Here is an 18,353-nt window from a genome sequence, read left to right on the forward strand (position 1 = left end):
TGGCCGGTCCTGAACCCATGGTTGCGGCTGGATAGCACTCCATGTTGTTCGAAGTGCTTGTGAAGATGGTGGCAGATGATGTGCTCAAGGAGCTTACAGGCAACCGAGGTCAGGGACACTGGGCGGTAGTTCTCAGCTTTGTTCCTATCGCCCTTCTTGTAGACAGAGGATATGTTCGCTGATAGCCAGTCTTTCGGGAGCTCGCCTGACTCGATGGAGGTGGTGAATATCGCCGTCAGGGATGGGGCAATGGAGTCAGCGCACGTCTTCAAGATGCGGTTTGGTATGCCGTCTGGTCCCGATGCTTTGTTGAGCTTGAGGTTCCTCAGGAGTTTTGCAACACCTTCGGTAGTGATGGTAATCTTCTCAAGTGGGGGGACTGGGGTGCCTTTCAACTCTGGTGGAGGAGAGTCATCACGCTTCGTGAAGACGGACTGGAACTGTTGTAGCAGTATCTTGGCTTTGGAGGTGCTGTCGCTGTGTAAGGAGCCTTCTTTGTAGAGTGGCGAGACTCCAGCGTTGTCCTGTCTGCGTGACTTGACGTATCGCCAGAAGGGTTTGGTGTCGTTTGTCTTCAGGCTCTCCTCGATGGTGGAGTTGATGTGGTTCCATTCCGCCTGCCGCATCTGGCGTCGACATTCTTTCTGGGCGAATCTGTAGTTCGTCCAGTTGCCAGTTTTCTTAGCTTGGTTGTAGAGCCTCTTCTTGCGTTGCAGGATTTTCTTCATCTTGCGGTTGATCCACGGTAGGCTGTAGTTACTTCGCCGGAGTGTGGATGGTATGAAACGCTCGACGGCAGCCATGAGTGACGATTTGAAGCGGGTCCACATGGCCTCTACAGATTCACCCTGTTCTTTCATGGTGTTGATCTCTTCTGCTAGGTGGTCTAGTTCAGTCGTGATGTTACTCCATCTGGCTTTTGAGTAGATGAGTTGTTTCCTTGGTTTTTCCTTGATGCGATGGGGGTGGATATCCACATCGGTGATGACGATGCTATGGTCTGGTATTGACCTGGAACTTTTGCAGAGTGATGGGTTTGAGGTGAAGACCAGGTCGAGGATGTTGTCTTCACGCGTTGGTTGGTCATGAATCTGAGTGAGAAAGTTGGTTGTGGTGGTGTCAACCAGGAATTGCTGCACTTACCTCTCTGGAGCTTCCTGCCTCTACAGCGCCACTGCTCCAGTTCACGTTGGGACAATTGAAATCGCCCACAAGTAGTACGTGTTCTTGGCGGTTGTCAGCTGTGACCTTGCACAAGGATACATCCAGTTCATCGAGGTCGCGTTGGTTGCGGTGAGGCATGTAAAAACACCCTACTGATAGGTCTTTGTTTCGTTGTAGGTGAATACGGGTCCAGATCAGTTCACAGTCTGCATCAAGTTCAGGTTGGAGTGACGATACCAGGCTCTTGTGCACTAATATAAAAACACCACCAGCTAGTGTACTGCGATCTTTCCTGTAGCTGACATATCCCTCAGGGAAGACTTCACTCTGCTGCACGTCTGACTTCAACCGTGATTCCGTTCCACAGATAACGTCCGGCTTAGTGTAGTTCACGACAGCTGCAAATTCTGCCTTCTTCTTTTCGATGCTACGGCAGTTGACTGTCATTATCCGTAAGTTCTGCTTCCTGGGTAGGTCGAATACAGAGCTGGCGTTTGCGGAGTGGCGGGATGGGGGGTCATGGGGGGGTGGGGTTGGTGAACGTGGTGAGTCTTCATCATGGAGACTGGTGTTCCGGCTGCCTGCTGATGCTGTTGCAGGTCGATGTTTGCTTGCCGCGGGTGGGGTGGGGTAAGCACCATGGGGGCTGCTGGTTTTAAGTGGGCTAAATCCGCGACTCTGGTTTAGGGAAGGAATGCTGCCATCCAGGCACTGGAGGGGGGAGTAGTAGTTATCCGAGTCAAGAGAATAACTTCTGAATGTGAATGAGCTACAATTTAGGCTGTCACATCTCGGGCAGATCCACACTGCACTAGGTTTCTGAAGGGCTTCAAAATCAGGCGTAGATAGTTCAATACATGATTTATGGAACCAGATGTCACAGTCATCACACTGAATGCAGTCACAACACTCAACGTCCCTATCGCACAAACCACAAGGGTAGTAGATCTTTCCGCAATTTTTGCTCTTAGATTTCATATGTAAGTTTGCATTTGTCCGCGTATCTTTTAACGGGCTCTGCCTATTAATTATTGTATCTTTTCTCCCTGTCAAACCGGGCATTAACATAGTCAAACTGAAGAAACACAAAGCCGTCGCTTTTTTAACACTCAACTTGCACCCCTTTCCAATAGAACACATCCCAGCTAGACTAAGTTGATAATGTCAACCTTTCTATGCATAGAAAAGTTGCTTGTTCATTTCAATGTTTGTTATTCTCTCAGGTGCAAGGCCATTGGTTGTGCATAACTTTCACTAACTCTTTTTGCACAGTCATGGTGTCTTTTATGTTCCTTTTTTTAGATCCTATTATTAACGCTCTTCCTCATTTGCCTATGATTCTTTCTATGCCTAAGCACAACATACGTTGCAATTTCAAGGTGCACGGGGGTACTACAGCAGAGGACATCTACAAGAAAGTGAGGGAAGCAGAAGCCATGGCCAAGCAAATGAAAGAGTGTGGAGAAGAGAAGGACCCAGATGGCTCCCCACGGCCCATCTACACGGTGCTGTTCTTTGACGAGGCCAACACGACGGAGGCTATCGGGGCAATCAAGGAAGTGATGTGCGACGGAGCCATGAATGGAAAACCAATCAAGCTGCACGAGAACCTGAAGATGGTGGCTGCCTGCAACCCCTATCGCAAGTAATGTCAAACACAGTGGTGTTAATATTCTGACTTATATTAGCATGCATTAGGAGGAGCATACAAGCTTTATGCACCCCTTGGAATTAAGATGATTACGTGTACACACTATGTACAGCATCATCGGTGCACATAAATTGTCAGTGACGTCAAAACTGCTAACGAATAGAATCTAGAGCAGTCTGGAACCCATGGCATATAAAACTTTGAGTGACGTACATAATAGTTTGAATACCTTGAGACAGATAATTATTCAGATTATTCACATAAAGCATTTGGAGATTTTTAGTCGGTCTGAGAAGACCCCTGAAAGGGTGCGGATGTGCTTGAAGCACACTATAAGATATTTAAGGTCTTCTAAATTGCTTCTTTGCAGGCATTCAAAGCAAGTGATCGAGAGGTTGGAAAAAGCAGGACTGGGTTACCACGTCAGCGCGGAGAAGACCTGTGACAAGCTTGGTAAGTTATTTATGGCGAATGTCAGCTGCTTGTGCTTCAAAGTCTTGCAAATGGATGAATATTTGAATCATGACTGCATGCCCGCCTGATCACAATGGCTGTTGAAATGTAAAATATGAAAAAAATATTGTTTCTGTTTTGATGATTGGTATATTTATATAGAGGCTATTATGTCGACCATTGACTGAAATGGAGCCCCAATGTGTGTGTGTGCGCGTCTGTATCTGTGCGTCTTTATCATTGTGTCTGTCTGTGCCTGTAATGTAAGAGCTAGGGTGGTGATTTTCATTAATAGCTGGACAGATGGATTTTTATTAAACTTCTAAATTGCTCGATCATGTGACTAAATGTAATTGGTTGTCTTTCAGATTAATTATGATTCAGGACGTTCTTTTTTTCTCTACGTGTGAATTCAATACTGCTGTTGCAAGAGAAGAAGGAAACAGCAACATGAAAGGAAGTAAAGATAAAGGTATGGCATCACAGTGGCTCAGACGTTGTTTTTGACATTCAACAGGCCGTGTTCCCATGCGGCAGCTGGTGTACCGTGTTCAGCCTCTGCCACAGAGCATGCTTCCGCTTGTCTGGGACTTCGGACAACTCAACATTAAAACAGAGAGCATCTACATCAAACAGATGGTCCTGCGCTATGTAAGCTTTACTCACTTCGAAGACATGTATTCAAATGACAGTAGACTTAACGTGAAGTACGTATACCTTTATCCAAGCGGAGCGCGGGCGGAGCCCGCGCGTAGCGAGGTAGTTTTTTTTTTCATCTCCCAGCACTGAAAATTTTTTTGCCAAGTGGTGTCTGTCTGTGAACATTGTTCTAGAATTCATCTTTTAGCACAATATTAGCGACACTGTTTGGACAATTCTATTAAAATTAGGTGTACAAACTGATTTTGTTTCGGGGAATCCTCTCAGAGGATCAGAATTTTCATATAATATCATCGGAAGCTGTTACAACGGGAAAATGTGAAACTTTTGTCACTTTTTAACATGGAATTTCATCTTTGAGCGTTTCAAGCGGACTTTAATAAAATAGTTATTTGCGAATTAAGCAGCGGAAGACACTCACCGGTTCAACATGTGTATGGTCATTAAACCTCAAAACATTTCAGTAAGTGGTTTAGACAAACACCTCGGAAATGTGAGGGTGACTGGTTTGTAGGTGAAGAGTTTTTTTCTAAAGTGTGTTCTAAATACAAATGACGTACTGGTAATGATGTAATGAGTTGTTCTAATCTTGTTCTTGGAACTCTTGCTGTTCCAAGCTTGTTCTTAGCAAGTCTTGGTGACGAGAACAAAGACTATCAATGAAATCTTTAGAAATAACCTCTGACAACAACGACGATGACGACGACGACGACGATAACAACAACAACAACAAATGACATCGACGACGACAACAACAACAACAACAACAACAACAACAACAACAACAACAACAAAAACAACAACACGAGAACAACAACAATCACGACAACGAACATGACAACAACAACACCAACAACTACGACGACAACTACAACGACTGGGTTATGATGACATCACCAATGATTTATCAAATGTTCAGTGTCAAGGCTGTTAAAAAATCGTTAAATCCTATTTCTTCACTGATTCTTATGAAATTTTAAAGGTAGGTTTGTTGTCCCCAACTTATTTTCACTCCATACTTTTCCAGAAGAAAAACATAATTTTGGCAGTTAAAAACCGTTAAATTTCAATTCTTCACCGATATTTATGAAATTTTGTGGGTAGGTTCGTTGTCCCCAACTGATTTTCACTCTATACTTTTCCAGAAGAAAGACATAATTTTGGCAGTTAAAAAACGTTAAATTTCAATTCTTCACCTATCTTTATGAAATTTAGTGGGTGGGTCCGTTGTCCCAAACTGAATTTTAAGACATACTTTTCCAGACAAAAAACCTTATTTTTGGCAGTTAAAAACCGTTAAATCTCAATTCTTCATCGATATTTATGAAATTTTGTGGGTAGGTTCGTTGTCCCCAACTGATTTTCATTCCATACTTTTCCAGAAGAAAAACATAATTTTGGCAGTTAAAAACCGTTACATTTAAATTTTCACCTATCTTTATGAAATTTAGTGGGTGGGTCCGTTGTCCCAAACTGAATTTCAAGACAAACTACAGTAGTCCCTTCCATTTCCGGCCCTTTCGTGGGCGTGAACCTACCCGGAGCGGCCAGCTTTCCCATGACTAATGAGTTTTCCTTCTATAATTGACTCTTAATGGCCGTTAACCTGTCTGACGCGGTCAACGGTCACTGATTTTTGCCCTAAGGTGCCCCTCTTACTCGACAGGAGCGGCCACTTAACGGCCACTTGTCACTTTCGCGGGCGAGCGCCTGTGGTGTGTGTGTGTGTGTGTGTGTTGTGTGCACAGACGGCACAGCACGAGCAGACGACATGAATACTTACGCATGCGCAAACTGTAAATACAGACATGCGCATACATGTACATTTACGGCAGTCACTTCCGGATCGATCAGAGCTGATGTGAGTTTGAAACACTTGTTTATCTGACACTCAAATACATATATATATATATATAATAATCCAAACAACACACATAGAAACATACGAAACAATAGCTTAGCCAGGACGATCGAGTTAAACACGCAAATAATTAAGATGTATAAACGAAAGCAAAACTAACTGAGACAATGAATCGGCGGCTCGTGGATGATCGCTTTCTTTTCTTCATGAAAACTTGATCGTGTTTTTTGGGGTTTTTTGGAGGAGGAGGGGGCCTGTAATGAACGGCCACCTGATATTTGCGGTCACCTTTGCAATGACTAATGGGTGACCGGATATGGCAGGTACTACTGTATTCCAGTCAAAAAAACTTATTCTTGGCATTTAAAAACCGTTAAGTCTCAATTCTACACCGATATTTATGACATTTTGTGGGTAGGTTTGTTGTCAGATTTGACATGATGGCAGAATTGAAAGTGTGAGATATCCTGATGTTTCACAATTTATGCTGCATAATTCAGCCCCATAGGCGCTTGAATTTTAGGTGGAGTTGGGTTTTTTTTCAGCCCAAACCAGTAACCCCCACATGGTTTTCATGTCCCTTTCTGAGAGACTTCAAGAAGTTTCAATTTGACGTCATGATTAGCCTGCCGCATTAGCAAGTATGAAAACACGTCATCGATGACACATTTTAAGACAGAGAGAGAGAGAGAGAGAGAGAGAGAGAGAGAGAGAGAGAGAGAGAGAGAGGGAGAGAGAGAGAGAGAGAGAGAGAGAGAGAGAGAGAGAGAGAGAGAGAGAATCATGTACACACAGATGGACGACTTCGCTTGGGGTATGTACTGCCCGGCAGTACACATCTACTTTATTGTATCAGATTGTTAGTTTTTCTTTTTTGTGTTAAGATTTATCTCATTAGTACTATAAGTATTAAATAAGAAAATAAAGTTACGAAAATATTCCCCACATTAGATTTGTCTTCAAAAGCTATGTGGAATGAACGTTAAACATCTGAAGTTTATTTGTTCCCAGCCAGAAATGTATTCGCACCTTTTGTGAGTATGGTTCACAGAGCCAGAACAAATGTGTGCAATTGACTTAGATAACTTTTCAAAAGCAAAGTAGTAATTTTTGTAAAGTGTTTTAATTCATTTATGCTCGGCATCCTCTTCTATTTGCAAGGTTCGAGAGGGACGACTTGAGAACCCTTCCAAGGAGCAGTATGAGACCTTGTGCAAGATTCTAGTACAATCTCAGGCCTTCATGCGAAATCTGGAGGTGCGTTATCACATCTCGGTAGAGAGAGAGACTTCGTGCACAGAAATAGGTTTTTTCAGGATCCAAGAAGATGGTATCAAACCATAATAGAATTTGTCTTTCACTTTTCTTACTGTCAATGTATCGAAGAAGCAACATGATTTTGCCGGAAATCTTTACTCTTGCACTTTGTATTTTTGCTTGTTTTGTTTTTGTGTGTTTGGTCATTATATTGTGAAGTATTTGTTCTTTTTCATATACGTGCATAGATTTTCAAAACTTGCATAGATTTTTTCAACAACTGGACATTTACAGGACGAGTGCAGTTTCGTGAGCCTCCGTGATGCTGACAGAGCCTTGATGGTGACAAGCTGGTTTTTACAGCAAAAACAGCTTCTGGACAGGATTGGCCGCAGTCTGCGAGGGGCTTGGGTAAATAATCATATTTTTCTCTATGAACAGTCACGGGAAGTTGGTATTGGAATAGTAAATACATAGGTGGCGGGGAAATATTCATTATGGTATGAAGTTTTGTACGATTTATACTAAGTGCTGTTGCTTTTCTACTCATTAAATAAAAGGAATACCCGAAAGAACATCAAGAAAGCTAATAAGTTACCAGTCAGATGTTTTACAAAAATGACGATCAATATCTTCTTTATCTAAAAGGATTTAACGTAGGTATAACAATGCTTGTCAATTTCTTTTACCACCATTTAGATATTATTAGAGTTAAGATGAAAGTGACATGCAAGAGGCGTTTCTGTCACTAAAAAGTATGTGCAGTCCACGTTACAAAATTTTTATATTCGTAGCCGAAAGCAGTTATACCAACTTAGTATCTCCTAGTGTCTTTTTGGAAAATCTGTTTCGTACAGAAGGACCAGTTGCTTCAGACGTTAATAGCATACGAGATAGTCTATATAGGCCCTTTACAAATTATTCATAGTTATTCTAAGACACAGAGTGCATAAGCTATACTTATGAAATAAAAGAAGACGGAAGAGCTGCCAATCAATAAAGACATGTTTTATAGGTGGTTAGTCTTCATGCATATAAGATATTCACAGTTTTCATGTAAAGATTCATATTGAGACAAAATCAATTTTGGTAAGTGGTACAAGTTACGCATAAATCTGTTTCTCCCTTCGATCGAATAACTATCTGTTTTTATGGTTGACATTTGATACATTTGATCATGAGATTGTCTAAAGGGAAGAGATTTTTGGTTTATTTTTTACTCAGCGGCGAGTGAATGACATGACCATTGCCTTGGTGCTTGCACTAGCAGTGTGCTACAGAGCAGGATTGCCCAGCAAGAACAAGTTCGAGCAGCACGTGTATCCGTCATTCAACCCGCACTTTGCTTTGCCACGGGGAGCGGTTGACTTCGATCACATCATTGACAGGTCTGATTCATGTGATTGGTTTTGCTATTTTAGTATTGGACACTAATTGATCACTTCTTCTTTTCGTTCAACTTCAGCCTCTCAATTTTTCGCTGGCAAACGCTTTAAAAGTTCGTCATCAACATGTAATCGAGATGTGTTTTTTTCTCTCGCATGAAATGCCTGTAAGGATGATGAAAGTGTGCATATGTAGGCTTTAAAATAAATCAGATTAAATTACATATTCTTACTCCGAATCACATAATAGCATTGACACACTTCGAGATGCTTAGGTCTGATAAATGCTACCCGTCTAGGTATAAGGGAAGCAACCCCAACTAAAAAAGTGACAGCACCATGGTACTTGCCACACTAGGTTGCCTCCCTTTCGGGTGAGCTACGTCACCATTGGTGCCTACCACGTGATAATCCTCAATCGACTTCTATCACTTGAGAGGACAGGTCGTGTTTTGCTTTGCTCTGGCTGTTTGTGTCTGCGGACACCCACCGGCCTCGGCTCCCGTCTGCTTTCTGGCTGTTTCCAGCTGGTGAGATCATTCCTTTAGTCCTTTGACTTGTTGTTTTCTGCTGAGAATTTCTTACGTCCTTTGGACTTTGAAGTTTTCAGTGGTTGTTTTGGCTTCCTTTTTGGTCGCCATTTTTGCTAGCACGTTGCTTTTTGCTATGTTGTTGTTTTCGTCCATGCTCGGACGCTTAACGCTTTTGTAGCTTGTTGTTTAGCTGCCTTTGGTAGTTACTATGCGTGTGTTAGCTTGTTTGCTTGCTTGCTTCTGAAATTTTTGCGTCCGTTCGGACTTGGTTAATTTCAGGAGTTGTGGCTTCCCTCTTGGTCGCCATTTTTGCTAGCACGTTGTTGTTTGCTATGTTGATATTAAATTACATATTACTTACGCCGAATCACATAATTGCATTGACCCACTTAAGATGCTTAGGTTATGATAAAAGCTACCCCGTCTAGGTATAAGGGGAGCAACCCCAACTAAAAAAGTGACTGCACCAGCATGACTGACACCCTGGGTTACGTCCCATGTAGCCTACTACGTCATCAATGGTGCTGGTCACGTGATACCCCTTCAATCGACTACTATCACTCAAGGGTGACGGTTGTGTTCGCTTTTGCTCTGGCTCGTTTTGTGTCTACGGCACCCACCGGCCTCGGCCCCCGTCTACTTCTTGCTGGCTTGCAGCTGGTGAGATCGTTCATATTTTCTTGTATGTTTTATTGCTTTCTGCTGTGAATTTCACATGTCCGTTGGACTCTGAAGTTTTCAGCAGTTGTTTGGCTTCCTCACGGTCGCCATTTGCATTAGCACGTTGTCTGGCTTCTGTTGTTTTAGTCCGTGTTCGGTCTATTAACGCTGTTGTAGCTTGCTTTGTAGCTGCCGTCGGTAGCTTTTACGCATGTGCTTATCTATTTGCTTGCTTGCTTCTGAAATGTTTGTGTCTGTACGGACTTGATTATTTTCAGTACTTGTGGCTTCCTCCTTGGTCGCCATTTTTAGCTAGCATGTTGTTGTTATGTTGATTTTTCGTCCGTACTCGGACGCTTAACTCTTCGTATAGCTAGTTGTTTAGCTGCCTTTGGTAGCTCCTAAACTGGTTTTAGCTGCCCTCTTTGCTGGCTTCTGAAAGGTTGGCGTCCGTTCGGACTTTGCTAGTTTCAGTTGTTTGTTTATTTTTCTCTCGGTGCTTACATGGCCGTTAATGAGAATTAGAGGGAGCTAAGGCCGAGGGTTAGGGCTTGGGCCCTGCTAAGCTCTATTCCTCAGCAGCCTCTTCTTTTGAAGAACTCCGTTGTTGTTCATGTTGGCACAATTTTAGGCAATTTTTTACGTTGTTCTGTGCCGTTTTTCTGTTACGGACGATTGGCCGTCTGGCTCTCAGCCGTCCGTCTTGGCCTCTAAGGCTGTCGTTTTACGTCTGTTTCGGCTCCAGAGTCTAGGGCTCTGGGGTCTGCCCTTATCTTTTGCTTATTTCCAGAAATAGATTCCCTCGTTCGCGAGGCTTTGCCGCGGCGGACTTCGTCGCCAGCTCTGCCCCCCGCCTGGGGGTTAGGCGACGTTCTCTCCTTCAGACTCTGGGTCTTCTCCGGACCAGGCTGCTGTCCACCGTGATGTTTCTGGACGGTCCCGTGGGGATCTTCTTCTCCTCTTCCTGGCCGGCATTTGTTGCCTTCCGCTTGCGGTAGCGCAACAGTGCATGTCCCTCCGGGGATCCGGCCACAACAAGGTTGGTGTCTGCAGCAGCCGTTTACGGCAGCTGCACTTCCGGTTTCCGGAATCGGATGTTCTCCTGCTAGTGAGCAGACGGTGTTCACGTCAGGTCTGAACCTCTCCGTACTCCAGCAGTCGGTTCCGACAGCTGGGCTTCCTGCTGTTGCAGGAAGTAGGGGTTCACCGGCTAGTGAGCAGACGGTGTTCACGTCTGGGCTCATATGCTTATGGGGGAAGTTCGCGACAACTCCCGAAGTTTTGAGTGACATCGGAAGTACTTGCCTCACTTTCGTATGCATGGGCCGGAAAAAGGGTTTACCTCGAAGCAAAGCGAGGAAGTAACTCAGGGTATTTTGCGACTACTTCTAAAGTTTTGAGTGACATCGGAAGTACATCCTCACTTTCGCATGCATGGGACGAAAAAAGAGTTTACTTTGGAAGCTAACGAGGAAGTAAATGAGGGTAAATGTACTACAGCCAGACCCAGTAGTAAACACGCTACTTCCACAGTTTCTCAGTGCAAAAAGGCAGGGCTTTTCTTCAGTTTTTCATGTCAAACCGAGCTGACGCTCCCAAAGAGAGAAAATAGAGGGAAAAGTCGTATCTTCTGCATGCATTTCGTGCAAATTTCCCTGAATACAAACCTGAGTTGCCAGCTTTGACTTTTGTTTGGTCTGGGTCATTGGCCACCACTCTTTCATTCCCGCTTATACGAGGTGGTTACTGTGTTTCTATGAAAATGGGCGTCGTTGTGTGCACTGTGTGAGTGTGTGTGTGTGTGTGTGTGTGTGTGTGTGTGTGTGTGTGCGTGCGTGCGTGTGTTTGTGTGCGTGTGTGTGTGTGTGTGTGTGTGTGTGTGTGTGTGTGTGTTCGAGTGTTGAAGTGTAAGTTTCTGCTATTTTTTTTGTCATTGCTTTATCTGTGTGTGTGTGTGTGTGTGTGTGTGTGTGTGTGTGTGTGTGTGTGTGTGTGTATTTGTGCGAGTGCCTGTCTGCCTGTGTGTGCGTGCGTGCGGGTATAATTGTGCGTCTGTTCCTTCATACGTTTGTTTGCGTGTTCGCGCGTGCCGTGTGTGTGTGTTTGTGTGTGTGTGTTTGTGTGTTTGTGTGTGTGTTTGTGTGTGTGTGTGTGTGTGTGTGTGTGTGTGTGTGTGTTTTCGATGTTATGTGTGTGTTTCGACGGTGTGTGTGTGTGTGTGTGTGTGTGTGTGTGTGTGTGTGTGTGTGTGTGTGTGTGTGTGTGTGTGTGTGTTCGACGTTATGTGTGTGTTCGAGTGTGTGTGTGTGTGTGTGTGTGTGTGTGTGTATATGTGTGTGTGTGTGTGTGTGTGTGTGTGTGTGTGTGTGTGTGTACCCACTCCCCACACTATGATGAGCTGACTATATTTGTGCCTTGATATTTTATTCATTCTCTTACGTTTTATGCTGTTTATTGTGATTCACCACACCCGAGTTTATCGTAATTGAGATAATAAAGTGTTCTATGTCTATGTATTATGTCTAATGCACATGCACACACGCACGTAGGCTACAAAAATCCAATCTTGACTTTGAACTTTATATAAACATACATCCTCTTCAAAATTAACGAGGACAAACGTAATTTACAAACACCTAAGTACAACAATTTTTCTGTTTTAAAAATTCGGACACACATTTTTTCAAATAATATGAAATTCGCTGAACTTATCTTCTTTTCACTACACCTTATAATCTTGATTCCCAAAAAAAGGAGTTCTGCCTTTTTAAATTTACCAGTAACACAAACATTCGCTCTGACCAAACTATTTTTGTCCAGCAGTTTTACTGATACACAATCATTAAAAAAACACTACAAAAAGAGTGTTAAGTTAACCGACTTCGCTACCACATAAACAACCTTTTTTTATTGTCCCCAACATTCTGGTCAACGAAATCATTATTATAGACAGTCATTCTATTTAAGGACAATTATCACAGCTTTCGTTCAACCAGTTAAAAACAACAATTATAGTAAAAGCTACAGCGCGATCAACGTTTGCCCATTTACGAACTCGCGATGAGATTCGTTTCTTCTGGTCACCAAGCCTACCGTTTACAAACGCATGCGCACTAATTGGGATTCCCCCAATTTTCTCGACCTTGACCTCAGAACTCTCGAAGCCACTACTTCGGCGTTCAATTTAGCTCGTGCATACCGAGTAGCTGGCAACTTTGCTTTCGAAGTTCCCACTTCCAATGTCAAGGGCCTCTCGCTTGACATAATTATACGACGATATCGCATCTCAAGGGTCCTTACCCACCCAAAAGAAACCTCCAGCGCATACTACAATTGCAGGACATTCCGTTTTTAAAGGCAGCTCATTGGGAAATGATCTCAGACACAATATCGAAGACGTGAAATGCGTCAATCGAGCAACTGTCGTAACTTGGCTACAATGAGACGGGTCTCCTACCTTGCACCATAGACACGGACTGTGACATTCTTGTTTAATTTAGGTGAAATGCTTAACTTGAAACAGAGTGACTCAAAAGCGACAGTTCGATCAGTTACTGACCGAAAAAAACGTGCTCGAGTCATTCGGCGAAGGTGGCGAGCTTTCAAACCAGCACGACTGAATAACTCAGAATGCCTTTTTTCATCATGCCTCTATACTACACGAGTAACATAGTGCAGTGGTAACGGTTCCGGACTCTCGTTCATTCGCTCCGGGTTCAAGTTCCGCCGGGAGCTATATATTTTTTTTATTAATCTTTTCCTTTTTAAGCCTCCGCAATTGCATTCCGGCTGCAAAAACCGGGTTTTGCCTCTGTGTTAATTTTATTCATTTGCAAAAGAAACCTTCCTATGCTTTGAAAAAATCATATCATGTCTTGACTTTCAACTGTACGCGCGTGTGTATATGTGTGTCACTACGGTGAGTATGTGTGTGTGTGTGTGTGTGTGTGTGTGTGTGTGTGTGTGTGTGTGTGTGTGTGTGTGTGTGTGTGTGTGTGTGTGTGTGTGTGACGTGTCACTTGTGTCATCATAGTTTCAGTGTGTGTATGAGTGTAGATTGAGAGAGAATGAGAGAAAGTGAGAGAGAGTGAGTGTGTGGTTATTTGTTTGTGACTGTGTGCGTGCGTGTATGGGTGCGTGTGTGTGTGTATATGTGTGCGCGCGAGCGCGCGCGTGTGTGTGTGTGTGCAGTGTGTGGTGTGTGTGCCGGTGTGTTTATGTGTGCCGTCAGTGTCACTTGTGTCATAGTGTCAGTATGTGCATGAGTGTACGTTTGTCTGTGTGTGCGTGTGTCGTAAGAGAGAGAGAGAGAGAGAGAGAGAGAGAGAGAGAGAGAGAGAGAGAGAGAGAGAGAGAGAGAGAGAGAGAGAGAGAGACCGACACTTCTTTGGCAATTTTGGACCAGACAGCGTCTTTATGTTTAACAGTTAGACTGTTCTGAAATTTGGACAGAATAACCGTTCTTTCGTAAGAGTACAGCAATTTCACCATCCGTGTCTACTTTCTTTTTGAGCGGCACACGTGCCTTGCCATTTTCGTTGACTGCCATGTTGATAGAAACGTGCGCATGCGTATTAGTAGGGATTCCCCCAATTTTCCCGACCTTGACCTTAATACTCTCGCTGTCACTACTTTGGCGTTCAAGTCAGTTCATGCATTGTGAACAGTTAGAAAGTTGACTTCGGGAGTTCCCACTTCGAAAAGAGGCCTCTACTTCCAGTGTTTCTTACTTCTAGTTCATGCATACGGGCCCTGGACCGAACCCCGCCTTACGTCAGCAGTCGTCCGCGACAGCTGCTTCCGGCTCAGGCCGGAAGTAAAAGGCTCACTGGCTAGTGTTCGGACTACGTTCACGTCCGGTTTGAGCCTTGCCTTACGTCAGCAGTCGTCCGCGGCAGCTGCGCTTCCGGTTCCGGCCGGAAGTGTAGGTTCACCGGTAGTGCACAGGCTGCTGTCACGTCCGGTTTGGGCCTTACCCTACGTCAGCAGTCGTCAGCGTCAGCTGGGCTTCCGGTTCCGGCCGGAAGTGTAGGTTCACTGGTTAGTGCTCAGGCTGCTGTCACTTCTGGTTCGAGCCTTTACCTACTTCAGCAGTCGTCCGCGACAGCGCCGCTTCCGGTTACGGCCGGAAGCGTAGGTTCACTGGTTAGTGTACAGACTGCTGTCACGTCCGGTTTCGAGCCTTGCCCTACGGCAGCAGTCGTACGCGACGGCTGTGCTTCCAGTTCCGGCTGGAAGTATCGGTTCACTGGTTAGTGCACAGGCTACTGGCACGTTCAGTTCGAACCTTGCCTTACGGCGGCGGTCGTACGCGACCTCTGCGCTTCTGGCTGCGGACGGAAGTGTGAGCTCACCGGTTAGTGCACAGGCTGCTGTCACTTCTGGTTCGAGTCTTGCCCTACTTCAGCAGTCGTCCGCGACAGCTTTGCTTCTGGTTCCGGCTGGAAGCGTAGGTTCACTGGTTAGTGCACAGACTACTGTCACGTTCGGTTTGAACCTTGCCTTACGTCGGCGATCGTACGCGACCGCTGCGCTTCTGGCTCCGGCCGGAAGTGGGGGCTCACTGGATAGTGGACCTGCTATGGTCCCATCTGGTTTGAGTCTGGTTTTTTCGTCAGCAGTGCCCTTTGGGCTTGCAGGCTCCCTGCCTCAGGCGGATTAGCAGCTACCACACACTTCGGTAGTGGGTTCTGCCGTTCTCCTCACTTCCTGTGCCTTTGGTCTTCGACGCCTCTCATCCTCCTCTTAGTCAGGGGTGAAGTTTGGCCGTTGACTTGCAGGAAAGGGGCTTCAGGCTCCGGCCTTCCCAGCTTCGGGACATTAGCGGCTCAGAGGAAGTTGCCTTTGCCCAAGATGTCCCGGAATTTGCTGTCGTCTTTTGCCCCTCTGCGTGCACCTTTGCCGGTCACGCCGGAACTTCTTCTTTGGGGAACGTTTCGAGTCCCCTGCTCTCTGAGCAGACTCTCTTCCCCTCTGAGGAAGTGGGCAGACAGCTTTTGGAACTTGCTTCCATTTCGGAGACACTCCTTTACGGAGTCCTTGGCGCCCTTTACACTCAGTAAAGAGCAGGACGCAGGGGATGCTTTCTCCACCTTTGCTAGGGCGAATTTAGAACAGAGAAGGCCTTCCTCTCTGCACAATGCCCATAGGGTCATGTACAGACAGGACTTGTTCCTCGCCCATTCCTAGTTTGTGAGGAATCAATGAGAGACACCCTTAGTTCTTCACCCTTGGTGGATGGGTCTCTCTTCGGCCTCCTGGCCTCTAAGGCCTCCTGGCCTTCAAGTCCTCCTGGCCTCCTGGTCTCTGAAGCCTCCTGGCCTCTAAGGCCTCCGGGCCTCTAAGGTCTCCTGGCTTCCAAGGCCTCCCTGGCCTCCTGGCTTCTAAGGCCTCCTGGCCTCCAAGTCCTCCTGGCCTCTAAGGCCTCCTGGCCTCTTAGGCCTCCTGGCCTCCAAGGCCTCCTGGCCTCCAAGGTCTCCAAGGCCTCCTGGCCTCCGGGCCTCCAAGGCCTCTTGGCCTCTAAGGTCTCCTGGCCTCTAAGGTGTCCTGGCCTCCAAGGCCTCCTTGGCCTCCTGGCCTCCAAGGAGATAAAGATTTGTAGGGACCTTCAGGTCTTTTCTTTTGCTCTTCAAGCTTTGAAGCAGCAAAACGGGCTCTACCTAAGCAGACTCAGCTTTTTCAGGCTAAGTCCTCAGCTCAGGTTTATCCGGAGAGGTTCTTCCTTTCACAGACGTCTTAGTCTGTGTTTTTTGGGAACAACAGCCGGCATTAGGGCATCCGGGTTTTTTAGCCTCGGCTGGTGCAACAGCCATTTCATCCGTTGGTGGTGGTGGTTGTTGTTTGCTCTTTTGGACTCGGTCCTAGTGGGTCTTTCGCCGATTTTGACTCTGTCTTTCTCTAGCGATCGGACTTGTTCTGGTGTTTCGTCCAAACTTAAGGTTTACTTGAGTTGGCCTCGGAAGTTACATTCAGATTTTACTGAGTTTGCATTGGTTTTAGCAATGCATGGTGAGGGGTCATTCTTGTGGCCTATCACTTTTCTCAGCTTTATTGGCTAACCCTCCCCTTTCGGTAGAGGTCTAGTTAATTTCCTGGTTTCTTGGTGCGGGCTTTCAGCCCAGCATCTTTGATGGCAGGTCTACGGGCGTTACGGCTCTCAGCCTTAGCCCGTGTAATAGTCTCCTGCCTGGCATGGGCGACTACGGTCTCCGTGTCTCTAGAATTTGTGTCTTCCTCTTCTCCCTCATCCTGCCATGAGGCGAGTCGGGTCGACTTCCGGTGGGGTGGGTTGCCTGTTACGGTCACCCTTCTTCCACCTGCAACTATTACGGACTCTTGCCTGTTGTGTTCCGTGTCTGATTCTTGGTTCTGAGGTATCAGACGTGTTTGGTTTTTCAGCCAGACTCAGGAATTTTCTGGGCTCGGTCGGCCGCGAAATTTACTTCGGGCCCTTCTTCTTGAGAACTCTCGTTCAGGGAGTCTTAAGGCTGGTTAGCTTCACGGTTTTCTGTTTTTCCTTTCCAGTCTCGTTTCTGTTTTGGGTTTTTGATTTTCTTTCATTTACCTACAAGCAGACTGCTTTGTGAACACTCTGACTTTAGTCATTTCGGTTAGAGTCACCGGTCACATCAGGCTTTGGCCACCGCGATCTCCGCTCTGCTGGCGGCTTTCACTTTTCGTAGGCCGCTGCTTCCTCTGTTTACCTCCCTCTATGCTTCTGCATGGACTGGTAGTGGACTTCTGGTGACCGTCTCTTCTGAGATTTTTTCTTTGAGTTTGACTCTGGTTTTTTGTACTCAGACGTCTCTCTCTCTTTCTCGGAAACAGGTCACTCCTCTCTGGAGCTGACCGTTATCTCTCCGGCCTTTCGGGCCTCTCTCTATCCCAAGGCTTTAAACTTTGGCATGATTGTCTTACGGTCCTGGGGAAGGTTGGTGCTTTTCATTTATGATCGGTCAACCTTACGCTTGGTCGTTTCCAGGGTTTTTGGCATTTCCTTCCAATAGTAAGGGGGGGGGGGGGGGGGGGGGCAGCTTGTCTGTCCCTCTACTCGGCTCGGGTTATTCAAGACTTGAGCCCCTTTCTGGGCTGTTTTTTATGGTTCAGGAGATGGGAAGAAGTGCTGAGCACAGCTTACGGGCTCTCTGATGCTGTCTTTCGCATTTTTTGCCTGAGCGGCATTGCGACTGTCAATTAGGATGGTTCTCGGTCCTCGTTCTGTCATTTGGCAGTGGGCCAGTTCCTGGCAAGGGTTTTAGAGTGAGCTAGATGTTTTCTTTCTCACCGGCTCTTTTCCTGATTTTTGGCAGTGGGCCAGTTTTTTGGCGAGGGATTCTCTTTCCCTCCGCCTTGGCGTAGCTATCGGCTATCTTTCCCCTAGGCTCAGCCCGAGCTCTTTTTCCAGGGCCTGGGCCTCCTCCTCGGCCGTTTTACGGTCTGGGAGGTTGGATGATGTCCTGCACACAGCTTACTGGTGCTCGGCTTTTGTCTTTATCAGTTTCATAGGGAGACATTGCTGCCTTCTGGCAGTATGGATCTATCTGTAACGATGGATCTAGGTCCCTTCCTGCTTTGGTGGCAGCGGGACAATGCCTCTCCAGAATTTAAGAGTGAGTTTGAACTTCTTTGATCTTACCCACCGCCTGGTTGGAGTTATCTGCAATTATGTGATTCGGAGTAAGTAATATGTAATTTAATCGAAAATTTTTATCTAAATTTTCATTTGATTA

General features: G+C 45.7%; 1 protein-coding gene across 1 annotated transcript in view; it reads left to right on the forward strand.

Annotated features, from left to right (window-relative positions):
• Positions 1-18,353, forward strand: part of LOC138968972 (E3 ubiquitin-protein ligase rnf213-alpha-like) — a 158,840-nt gene that overhangs the window by 41,791 nt on the left and 98,696 nt on the right. Inside the window, exons 24-29 of the mRNA XM_070341658.1 lie at positions 2,544-2,809; positions 3,186-3,268; positions 3,786-3,919; positions 6,951-7,046; positions 7,341-7,457; positions 8,271-8,434. Coding sequence (XP_070197759.1) covers positions 2,544-2,809; positions 3,186-3,268; positions 3,786-3,919; positions 6,951-7,046; positions 7,341-7,457; positions 8,271-8,434 — 860 coding nt within the window. The remainder of the gene's footprint in view (positions 1-2,543; positions 2,810-3,185; positions 3,269-3,785; positions 3,920-6,950; positions 7,047-7,340; positions 7,458-8,270; positions 8,435-18,353) is intronic.

Source organism: Littorina saxatilis, linkage group LG6 (assembly GCF_037325665.1).
Source record: "Littorina saxatilis isolate snail1 linkage group LG6, US_GU_Lsax_2.0, whole genome shotgun sequence".
Lineage (NCBI taxonomy): Eukaryota > Metazoa > Mollusca > Gastropoda > Littorinimorpha > Littorinidae > Littorina > Littorina saxatilis.